General features: G+C 35.1%; 1 protein-coding gene across 10 annotated transcripts in view; it reads left to right on the top strand.

Annotated features, from left to right (window-relative positions):
• The window catches only part of DYNC1I2 (dynein cytoplasmic 1 intermediate chain 2), a 53,904-nt gene that overhangs the window by 29,508 nt on the left and 12,171 nt on the right, over positions 1 to 12,225 (top strand). For all 10 annotated transcript variants that reach the window (XM_070803287.1, XM_070803303.1, XM_070803342.1 and 7 more), the window contains 8 exons: positions 3,061 to 3,156; positions 3,378 to 3,540; positions 3,646 to 3,745; positions 4,239 to 4,364; positions 5,256 to 5,402; positions 5,759 to 5,872; positions 6,173 to 6,306; positions 7,211 to 7,355. In XM_070803287.1, the coding sequence (XP_070659388.1) occupies positions 3,061 to 3,156; positions 3,378 to 3,540; positions 3,646 to 3,745; positions 4,239 to 4,364; positions 5,256 to 5,402; positions 5,759 to 5,872; positions 6,173 to 6,306; positions 7,211 to 7,355 (1,025 nt within the window). The remainder of the gene's footprint in view (positions 1 to 3,060; positions 3,157 to 3,377; positions 3,541 to 3,645; positions 3,746 to 4,238; positions 4,365 to 5,255; positions 5,403 to 5,758; positions 5,873 to 6,172; positions 6,307 to 7,210; positions 7,356 to 12,225) is intronic.

The raw sequence follows: 12,225 nt of genomic DNA, 5'->3' as shown, positions 1-12,225 counted from the left end.
GTTGTAGTGTTTTTCAGTTTTAAATATATTATGGCTTATCATATAATAGGGACTAGCTTAGAGAATCTTTAGAATTGTAATATTATGTTTTTGGTCATGTTAATAACTTTTTTGGTAGCTAGTTGTATTCATTTTTAATAAGAGTATTTGTTTCAGAGGAACAGTCTTTAATGGTACTCTCTAATGGTCAGATTGTTTTTCCTTTCCATATTAGGCATTTTTTGGCCAAATATTTGGTATGTGTAGATAATCAGCCTAATAATAAAAATATTTTAAAAGCAGATCATTTTTGTAATGTTCTTGGAATTTTTCTTAGTGTTAGCCATTTAATGAAGCTTGATTCTTAAGTATCTGAGTTTTTGAATCAGTTTTTAATAGAAAAAGTTAGTACATTCATTCTAAAATAAAATCCTGAAAACAAGTATTTAAATATTGTAGTCATCATTCAGCTACAACTAAACTATATGGGCAAATAAGCATGACAAATGCCATGAAGTAGGCAGAGTTAGATCACTGTCTACCATACTTAATCTACATTTTAAATTTTAAAAGGAAAAGAGTGTCTGTAAGCATGATCTTTTCTGTTAAATGTGTAGATTATGAGGTCACTTAGCACTAAAGTACTGACCATATGCATTATGACAGGAATTTGACACCTGTCATTGGAAATGGTACTTAGAAGCCGTATAATGCAACAAAGTTGAGGGAGGAAGATATGATGTGGATAGGAGGCTGTAATTTATAATTCACAACGCTTCAGGATGACCTGTCCAGGGTGACTCAGATTCCCTGTCTTTGGTTTTAGGATTTACATACAGTGAACTTACTAGTCAACAAAATTGATAACTGATAGTATTAGAAGAAAATGGAAAAATACATATTTTCAGACTTAGTTTTTAATTGAAGTAAATATCTTGTTATTCTAAAAGTCAGCTTAAGTGTAATTAAATTATTTTCATTACGTTATACTGATAGGTGACTTGATGGTAGAATTTCATCATAATGTTTGAGCAGTACAGTATAGAATTGTTACCAGATACACTGTTCTCAGATTAATAATCCATTGTATATGAGAATTCATCTAAAAGGGAGTACTGTCTTTCTGTTTCTCTGTGTGATTATTTTGCCCCCAAAAAAGCTTTCATTTTTTTAAGTAGCACAAAAGCTGTAATTGGCATGCTTTGTAAGGAAGTGTCAATGTGCAAGAGAGTGGCGATCACTAAGAATTCTTTTGCGTGTTCTTTCCCCTTTGCACCACCGCCTCCTCAGCGGGGTCACTGAGATCACTAGCTTTTCTTGAAATGGCCATTTTCACTGGCAGGTGCATTATACCCTGTATTTTCAGATTGTTTTTCCATTCTGAATGTTTGGCAGGTTGATTGCTCTGGCTGCATTGACGGAGAAAGGGCTGACAAATGCGGTTGGGCTGGCTGAAAAGACAGTGATTACTGTTTTCCTTTGTGGCTGATTGAGGCCCTTGAAAGGAAAAATTTTAACCTTCACCATTTGGTTCAAAAGTATGAGCATATATTGAAATCATTCGTGCCATTTATCCTAGTTCTGTAAACTTGTCAGAACGTAAAAATCGCTCAATTTCAAGTAATGTAGGATTGGCATACGTCATTATCATTTTGATTAAGTTGGAGGTTGTATCATTGTGTGCATTATACAGTGTCATTTAAAGCTTTCTTTCCTAAAGGTACAGTTATATTTTTATTGCTTATACTATAGAGTTAGAAAGATTTTCATAGCTTTCCAAACCTAACACTATGTGTGTGGTTTGGCAGCTGGTGTGGCCTACAAGCTGCATTTTGTTTGCAGGGTAAAGGCTTATCTGTAGGCCTCCTGGAGTGTGGGTAATTGCACAGGCTCGCCATTGGGGAGAGACAGGATTGGAAGCAGTCAAGCGGAAGAATGTTATGCCATCCCATTGCCACCTTGTAGCAGAAAGACACAATCCCAGCAGTGCCATCTGGTTGTTGCTATCTAGTCAGCTGGCCTGGCTGCTGGGACCATGACTTGGCAGCTGGTTCCCATACTTGACCATTCTTTTGTGTATGTCGTATGTTAGTGTGTTTTAGATAATTTTGAACATGGGTCGGGGAAATGACTATAACAAGTAAAGTCCCCTTATTGAATAGGCTCTCATTACTTGAGATGGACTCTGCTACAGATGCCTGCTGCCATTCCCTCATAGACAAATGACGCATCTGTTTAGGCAATAAAAATAAGCATTTTCTTCATAAAAATCCATCTCCGTATGTAGCGAAAGAGAAGGTAGGCAGAGTTGTATGTTCTGTAACATTTTAAAATAAGTAAAGTTATTTTCCTGGTTTGGTTGTGTAAGAGGAGAGTTAGTCATTTTTACAAGTCTTATAAACATTGTCTATTGTCTCAATGTGTATTTTTATTCAAGTTAAGAAAACATTATTTTAAGTGCTTATTGCCACATCATATAACAGTAGATAATGAGACTTGCATTTAAAATGACAGAATAGAAAATGTGGTCTCGTAGCTATTATCTTTAAAATCTGCCTCTCAAATAGCAACCTGAGAGTTAATGTAAGCCGTCTTTATGCCATATGAAGATCCATTAGACACTGATGGTTTCAGATCACAAGTAAGCAGCCAACTCTGTAGGCTATTTTAGACATTTGATTTTTTTCATTTTACAGCATTAATATGTCAGCATGCTACATAAAACTATGTAGGAGTTGCATGTTGTTCTGTCTGGAATGATAAATGCTTGCAAGCTTTTAGAGATTTACATGAGGAACTCATCCTAGTTGCTTATATATCTTATTTCAGTTTATGTAGCTACAGAATTTGATATGGCTGTTGCTGACTTACCATGTTAGGTATGGATAAAGAAGGTCCACTTAATTCTTTTTTAAAAACTGTATTGATAAAATTTTCATTATTTCTCCTCATTCTATCTTATGAGTGGTTCACTTGTGCTTCTACCTAAAAAGTTGTGATACTTTCTGAAATAATTACCTCAAGAGCTTTCAGTTATTGTCATAAAAATAATTTTTGTGTTACTGCTTTGTTTTTATTCAGATGAAGAAGAAGAAGATGACGTGGTGACTCCTAAGCCACCTATTGAACCTGAGGAAGAGAAAACTTTAAAGAAAGATGAAGAAAGTGATAGTAAAGGTACCTTAAAGAATTTAACTTAAAAGAATTTAAACAATTTTATTGATTCCTGTTAAGATTGTTTTTTTATTATTTATGCACTAAAGTAGAATAAAATGCTCTAAATCAAAGAGGTGAATCTGCTTAAAAAATGAGTCGCTTTCATTGATCCAAATTGTGATAGTGAAGTGACATGATTTGAGTGGCATATATCAGACTTTAGAAAAACATTTGTTTTACAGCTCCTCCTCATGAGCTGACTGAAGAAGAAAAGCAGCAAATCTTGCACTCTGAGGAATTTTTAAGTTTCTTTGACCATTCCACAAGAATTGTAGAAAGAGCTCTTTCAGAGCAGATTAACATCTTCTTTGACTACAGTGGAAGAGATTTGGAAGACAAAGAAGGGTAAGTATAGTTGCTAAAATTATGGTGTCCGCAATGTTTAATTACTTTAAGAGTGGGAAGTTATAACACAGTTGTTGGTTTTTTGTTTTTGTTTTTTTTCTGTAGAGAGATTCAAGCAGGTGCTAAACTGTCATTAAATCGACAGTTTTTTGACGAACGTTGGTCAAAGCATCGAGTCGTTAGTTGTTTGGATTGGTCATCTCAGGTAAATTACAATAACAAAATTGGTTTCTGTTTACCCATTTTTGAATTACAATAAGCAGGTAGTTGTATTTTAATTATGGAAACTTTGTATAATTAAATCAATGTATATTATAACAATGGATGATGGCTCTAATGTTATGGTTGCCTTATGTACTTAGGAAGAAAGGATTGGGAACACTATTTAAAACTCAAGGTTTTATTTATGCCACAACTTAGTTTTACTTATTTTAATTGCTTACCTATTTTAATTCTATCCTTTGGATAGAATTGCAACACATTTTAATAAAATATTTTAACATTAAAACCTTTAAAATAACCTTACTAATTCAAAGTTTTACTGATGTTGCAAAGAGCATAACTCTAGAGATGTATTTCTTGATGAAGTGTTAGGAATTTGCATTTTCAGAATAATTTAATTAAAAAAGTTGAGTAACTAGGAATGTAAAACAGTTATTATGCATAGCATTTTTTCCCCACTTGATTCTTGCGAGCAGTATCCAGAATTACTGGTGGCTTCCTATAACAACAATGAAGATGCTCCTCATGAGCCTGACGGTGTGGCCCTTGTATGGAATATGAAATACAAAAAAACTACTCCAGAGTATGTGTTTCACTGCCAGGTAAGATAGTCTTTTAGCAGTCTTCTCCCAGTGTAAGAATTCACTAATGAATTTAGACAGTGCCTTTTTTCTTTTCTTGTCAACATAATGATTTCATTGGATTGGCATTTACTAAACCACCCCATATTTGCAAACAGATGTTAACAAAAAACTGAAGACTTCTCTATTCAACATGATCTGTGTTTTCTAGCTTTTCTGATGTCTCTTATGTTTAATCACACCTAAAGTCCTTTGCTGTTGTGATTTTCTGTTATTGTGATTGATTGTATAAAAGGAATCTTTTATAAAATGTCTTTTCTGCAGGGAGTTTCTCAGGAACTTACTTGCTGAATATACAATTAGATGGTTGGCCCACTGAATTACTTATACATGGCCTGAGGAGTTGGAACTAGATAGTTTTAAGTAGAAACATATGTTTGAAGTAGGAAACAGATGCAGATTTTTAAAGTGGATTTAGTGGGAGGTTAGAATTTGCAAGCCTTTCTGGTTGCATAAGTTATAATCTTTTAATAATATAATAATTTTGCAAAACACTTAACTGAATCAAAACTAGTATTATACTCTGTTGTCAGATTTCTGTCAAAGGCTAAAGTAGAGCCACTTATCTTTTGATTTAATGCTGTATTCAAATAGTTTTTGCTTTGTTGGATAAATTGCTTAAATATTTCTGTAAACAGTCATTACATTCGACTTTTAAGCAAAACTATTCTAGAGATGTATCTTTATGTTCTTAAACAAAATGACATTTTTAAGTGTGTGTATTTACTGGTGGTTTTAATCTCTGATAGCTTACAATAAAAGGGAAAATGTTTTTGATTATAGATTTATTCTTATAACTTGTCACATTTCTTTCGTTTGACCCTTGAATATAAAAATCTTACTTATTTACAGTCAGCCGTTATGTCTGCGACATTTGCAAAATTTCATCCAAATCTGGTTGTGGGTGGTACATATTCAGGCCAAATTGTGCTGTGGGATAACCGTAGCAATAAAAGAACTCCAGTGCAAAGAACTCCACTGTCAGCTGCAGCACACACAGTAAGTAAAGAGGTTATTTCCATTAGATTTCCTTCATCATTAAATACTTAGTTGTGTCTGTCAAAATAGTCTCAAAATATGTTTCCTTTGATGTATGAATTCCTCATCATTTAGCAACTAAGAATGAGGACTTTTTTTTTATTTTTGGAAATCTATTTTATTAGAAACTTATCTCTCTTCTAAGATAATCTATTGTTAATCCACAGAATAAGATCAAACTTCACATTAAAAATGCCCTTATGATGTGAGACTGTTTTGGATATGAAACAGAATACCTGTGATGATACAGTAAAAATTATTTCATCTTTTTGGTGAAAATAATTCCAGAAAACTTTCTTTAATATTTCTTTCTTTAGCATCCTGTATATTGTGTAAATGTTGTTGGAACACAGAATGCTCACAATCTGATTAGTATCTCTACTGATGGAAAAATTTGTTCGTGGAGTCTGGACATGCTTTCCCATCCACAGGTAGGTTAAACTAGGAAAACTCGGAAGTTTTGAGGCAAATATTGGTATTTTTTTAAGTCTATATAAACCCGTATATTTTTCATAAATGTTTTATAATAGTATTATAGTAACAGTTTATAAATCTAAGCATGTATTAAATATAATCTGTGATATATATACTTCATTTTCAAACCTGCTTTTAATCAATTAAATTTATGTAAGCAGTATAGTAAAAGAAGGTTTACAAACTAAGACTAGAAAATGTTCTTAAAAATTTTTAAATTGTAAGTTTACAAAATAATCTCAATTTTTTCTGTGTAGGATAGCATGGAATTGGTTCATAAACAGTCAAAGGCAGTCGCTGTGACATCTATGTCCTTCCCTGTTGGAGATGTCAACAACTTCGTTGTTGGAAGTGAGGAAGGTTCTGTGTACACAGCATGTCGCCATGGCAGGTAAATCTAAACTGGAATTTGCAATTATTTAAAACTCTCCCTTGAATAATCTCATGAAAACAATTTGCCTCTTAATTCAAGTAGGAATCTCTCCTAGAGCCACTTATTTGTGACAAGTTATTTAAGTTCAGGTATGTAAAGTTAAATACTTTTTAAAAATAAAAGGTCATTTTAGATCATAATGTGTTCTAGTAATAGATTTTGAGGGGTGTGGTGTGTTGTGATTTTCGTATATGTGGACGTGCTCACAAAAGTTAGTGGTAGGAAGTAACATTCTGCAGTTACAAATACAAAAATTCATATACTACATACTGACCTTTAAAGTTGTAAATAAGATTTTCAACTGTTTTTCTGTTTCGATTTATTTGGACATTGAGCCTTCTTGGCTCAAAGTTCACTTCTCCTGATAATTGTACAGTAATGTCACGTACACATTTTAAATTGACTAGTATTTCTCCTGCTGTTCAATCTGTTTTGAAATTGTCTAGCTGTACCTTATCAATTGCTTCCTCTAAAAAAAAAAATTGAGTGTTCAGATTTCATTGCAAATACAGATCACCTTCACTTGAAAGCTTTTGTTTTAAAAGTAACCTAGGTTCTCTCTCTTACATGTAGCATCCCTTTGTCTCTATTCCACCACCTCAGAACCTTGGATATTGGACTTTTGAGTTCTGTCATCAATAGCATCATGATTATGGTTCCAAAATGTACTTACTACTGCTTTAGTGGTGTTATCAAATATGGATAGAGTAACACTCAACATAATTATTTTGATGTGTTATGAGCACAGAGTTAAGTTTATTGAAATTGTGTCAAAGTAGAATAATAGATAAATCTATGATAACATATATTTGTAAGTGGTCTACTTACAAGAGATTTCCCTGTTTTCTCTCTTATGAAACAGCAAGGCTGGAATCAGTGAGATGTTCGAGGGACATCAAGGACCAATTACTGGCATTCATTGTCATTCAGCTGTTGGAGCAGTGGACTTCTCACATCTTTTTGTCACTTCATCATTTGACTGGACAGTAAAACTTTGGACAACTAAGGTATCTAAAAACAGATGTCTGTGTCAGGTGCTCAGGTTTCTGACACAAGGTGGTGCTCTAATACTACATGGAAAAGACGAAAAGCCTCCTAATAGCTTGGAATGATGTACTGATAAAGCTAGTCACAGAACATGAGTGTAAACTAGATGTTGAAGTTTTTAAAAAATATGCTTACAGGTATGATAACTCCACTCATAACCAAGACCGGTTGTCCCACCACTTCTGGCATTTCAAGCATAGAAATTGTTATTCTGAACTGAGCTGGGAGAAAAGCCTCTGAAGATCTCACATGACTCTCATATAGCTCCCCTATAGCCTGGCACAAAAGCTGTGCATTTGCTCTTTGAAGAGCTTTTAGAAGATGTTCAGAACTGCAGTGATTCACATGACTGATGGAAACTGGAGAAAAGATAGATAAAAACTGTTATACAACAAGACTGTGTCATAAACTTGAGTCATTAGGAAAGTATTGTGTAAATACTTGTAAATTATTATAGTATAAGTAAATTTATTTATATTTCATATTTAAATTATTTTATATTAAATAAGTAAATTTATTATAAATACTTATACATAAGTAAATCCTTATACTTATGGATGCATATTTATTTTTGTTGACCACAATACATAATACAAGTTGTTTGTGTTTAAATAACCCTTGGAAAACCTTTTATGTTATGAAGTGCTTCCTGATCCTCCAGCAATTCCAGAAACATGTGACTTGCCCTGAATTATTAAAAGTCTCAAGGCAAATCCAAAGTGCCTTTACTTTGCTGTCTATCTTTTCTGTAGTATTACATTGTTGCTGACAAAGTCCCTTTCTTAGAATATCATATTCTGTTTAAATTAAGTTAAATTTTAAGCTGTGTTTTTTCATGTTTTCATCTGCCTTAACTTTCATTCTTCAATTTCTTTGAGAAAACCTGGTGCTTTTAAGAGATTTTCTTCACTATTACAGTGGAATCATTTATTTATCAAGTGTTGATCTTGTAAATCAGGGATGAACTCACTATTCACTCTTGTCGATGCTTTCTTTCAGTGTAGTAGGAAGTGAGGTAGCAAATTGTCTCTTAAAATTCAACATTTTCATGTTTGGGATTGCTTTCCTGGTAAAGAATCTGCCTGCAATGTAGGAGACCTTGGTTTGATTCCTGGGTGGGAAAGTTCCCCTGGAGAAAGGGATGGGCTCCCCACCTCCAGTTTTCTTGGACTTCTGTGGTGGCTCAGATGGTAAAGAATCTGCCTGCAATGCGGGAGACCTGGGTTCTATCCCTAGTTTGGGAAGATCCCCTGGAGGAGGGCATGGCAACACTCCAGTATTCTTGCCTGAAGAATCCCTCTAGACAGAGGAGCCTGACAGGCTACAGTCCATGGGGTTGCAAGGAGTCGGACATGACTGAGCAACTAAGCACGTTTGGGATTAATTCAGTTCAGTTCAGTCGCTCAGTCGTGTCTGACTCTTTGTGACCCCATGAATTGCAGCATGCCAGGCCTCCCTGTCCATCACCAACTCCTGGAGTTTACGCAGACTCACGTCCATCGAGTCTGTGATGCCATCCAGCCATCTCATCCTCTGTTGTCCCCCTCTCCTCCTGCCCCCAATCCCTCCCAGCATCAGAGTCTTTTCCAATGAGTCAACTCTTTGCATGAGGTGGCCAAAATATTGGAGTTTCAGCTTCAGCATCAGTCCTTCCAAAGAACACTCAGGACTGATCTCCTTTAGAATGGACTGGTTGGATCTTGCAATCCAAAGAGTTCTCAAGAGTCTTCTCCAACACCACAGTTCAAAAGCATCAATTCTTTGGCACTCAGCTTTCTTCACAGTCCAACTCTCACATCCATACATGACCACTGGAAAAACCATAGCCTTGTCTAGACGGATCTTTGTTGGCAAAGTAATGTCTCTGGGATTAATTAGCAGGCATTAAAAACAGCATTTAAGTCTAATGAAGGAAAATGGATTAAAAACTGTTTAACACAGTGTCTATCTAGCATGATAGAGACTTCACAGTGTTCATTCAGTTCCTCCTCTTCTCCTCCATGGAGATCAGGCAGAGTGTTAATACATTTTGTTTATCATCTGTTTTCCTTCCTGGATTGCTCTTGAATTTTTGCTTTTGAATGAGATTTATACAGTGGAGAAAGGTAGAGGTAGAAGATTCTCATGTCTGTAAGCAAAGAAATGCATAATCCAGCTAGCAAAACCAAAGCAAGATGCAAAATTGGAGAGATGAAGCCAATTGTTTCTCTCTAGCTGTAGGTGGCCAGCTAAGTGGCTAGATTTCTGGATATCTGGATACCTTACATCTTAGATTGTTGGTCAGTACCCTTTTTCAGTATTTGAAAAGAATCTTTTATCTATTTGTAGATTTGTTATTTTTAATATCTCAGGGCTTCAGTTTGCCATCCTTTTATCTTTAAATCTGAGGTTTCCATTCTTAAATATACCACTAAATAGGACTAGAAAATGAAGACTTCATCTTGCCTAAATAAGAACAGTACCTACATCTGTGATAGTGGACTGACTGGTGCTTGCTTTTTTGTACTACACAGCTGGTTGCATGGTGGTTGATATTTTTTGTTTTTGTATTTTCCTGTATTTCAACATAAAACTGCCTACTGAATAAGAATGACAGCCAGCCATATCTCTTTCTTTGCTAATTGAGCTAGGCATTGCTTCCTTCTTATGCTTCATATAGAAGACTCATTTATTCATTCAACTGTAATACATGGCTCCCTTCCCCCCACCACCCTATTCTTTGGTCACTCCAATGTTAGTGAAGATTTTATAGAAGATAAATCACATACCCTCAATACTGCTGACTGCTACTGCTAAGTCACTTCAGTCATGTCCAACTCTGTGTGACCCCAGAGACGGCAGCCCACCAGGCTCCCCCATCCCTGGGATTCTCCAGGAAAGAACACTGGAGTGGGTTGCCATTTCCTTCTCCAGTGCATGAAAGTGAAAAGTGAAAGTGAAGTCGCTCAGTTGTGTCCGACTCCTAGTGACCCCATGGACTGCAGCCCACCAGGCTCCTCTGTCCATGGGATTTGCCAGGTAAGAGTACTGGAGTGAGGTGCCATTGCCTTCTCCCACCCTCAACACTGTATCAGAAGAATTACCTTTTTAATCTGACTTTTCATCACACAAATAGTTCTAGTCTATGAAGGAAGAAAGAGCAACAATCTGCTAAGTATTTTTTTGTTTGGCCATATTATGACTCCCAAAGTCATTATTGCTTTGATCTTGGATTTATACTTCATGGTTAATTGTGTTACTGGTCTTCATTTCTTCTCTAAAAACTTGGTAGAGCCTGTCTGCTCTCCAATACAATGATAATGAATAATAGGCAAAATTTTAAGATAATCTCTTCTTAAAAACATTGTTCCAGCTTAAAAAGCTTTAAGCTTTTTAAACCGGTATCTTCAAATTCATAAATTTAACAGACTTTAAATGTTTTTTTCTTTGCCTCTACTTTTTAAGTGTTTTCTGACTCTAGGAATTGGGTCCCCATAAACTGGAGGAATGAATCATTAGATATTGCTGTATCTTTGTATCCTTTAAGAGGTGACTCTGCCCCAGTAGCAAAACAAGATTCTTTCTTTCTTCTCCCTTTCTATAAATCCTCTATCACTTGAAATCTCAATTGGTATTGCCTCAAATTTCATTTAAGTAATCTATCTTCTGTCATCTTCTAGTTTTTGCAGAGTCAGGGATTTTAATGCAGTGACAGGGTTCTGGATCATCAAATTGTTTTCTTTACTTTTTTGAACTCAGTTATTTTTAATAAAGAAGATAAAGATAGATAGTTCTCCACATTTTGGTGAAGTTTAAACCAACCAAGATATTGCTTCTAAATTAAGGACACTGTTAACTTTTTAAAATACCAAATTTGAAGATTCACAACAGAAGTACTTTGGCAGTCCTGAAGAATGGTAGGAGGAATAGAATGGTTATCTTGAAGATAACTTGAGGATTCCATGAGTACTTGATTAGGGGTAGACCTAATAAATGAGCTTAATATTCCAACCACATTTAACTGTACTTACTACATACTCTTAAAATATAAGAATTATTTATTTGGAGGACAAAATATTAATATATGCACAATATATTCTAATCTCAGAACTGATGCCTTTCAGGAGCATATTTACCATAAAGTGACAAAGTTAACATCATTAATGTATTTCTCAGAATAGGTAGTTCTTGAACTTTTATAGTCCATATACACCTTAAAATTATTTCACAGTTTCTGATGTCTTAAATTCCCTCCTTATTTGAAAAGCTTAAACCTATTTAACTCTTGGAAAATATCTGCTTTAAAACAGGGTTAAAGAGATTTTACTAATGCTTCTAATAGCAACTATGCACCTATTAGACAAATTAAAATGAAGAAATGCTCTGAAGTTGGGATGTTTCTTGGAAAATGCTGCCTGACCATCAGGACCCAGTCCTCCAGGGCAACATTTACTGTAATAACTTGTTGTTGGCCAGTGTCCAGCCTGTTCTTTGCATATTCAGAAACTCAGTTTTATCAGTCTACTAGAGTTGATTAGCTAGGGAGTGCTAATTAGAACTCACAGGTGTCTACGACACTGATACGTGGGAGAAGGTCAATTTATTAATTTACACTGAGAAACAACTGCCAGAAGGCCCAGATACTCATACTTGCCTGACCAGTTCATTGTTTCCCTGTATTGGACAACCCACATGGGAAGCCAAATTATAATCAGAAGGTTGCTTGGTAAGCAAGGAATTGGAGCAAAAGACGTTTTCTAATTTGAATGTTTAATGGCATCAAGCAAAGATAGCCTGATTCGTTCATCTTCACATAGAGATAACCCTGCCATAGATGGTAATCCTCAGAAT

This window comes from Bos indicus, chromosome 2, assembly GCF_029378745.1.
Source record: "Bos indicus isolate NIAB-ARS_2022 breed Sahiwal x Tharparkar chromosome 2, NIAB-ARS_B.indTharparkar_mat_pri_1.0, whole genome shotgun sequence".
Taxonomy (NCBI): domain Eukaryota; kingdom Metazoa; phylum Chordata; class Mammalia; order Artiodactyla; family Bovidae; genus Bos; species Bos indicus.
The sequence above is the reverse complement of the archived record's forward strand: the minus strand, read 5'-3'. Positions and strand labels throughout refer to the sequence as shown.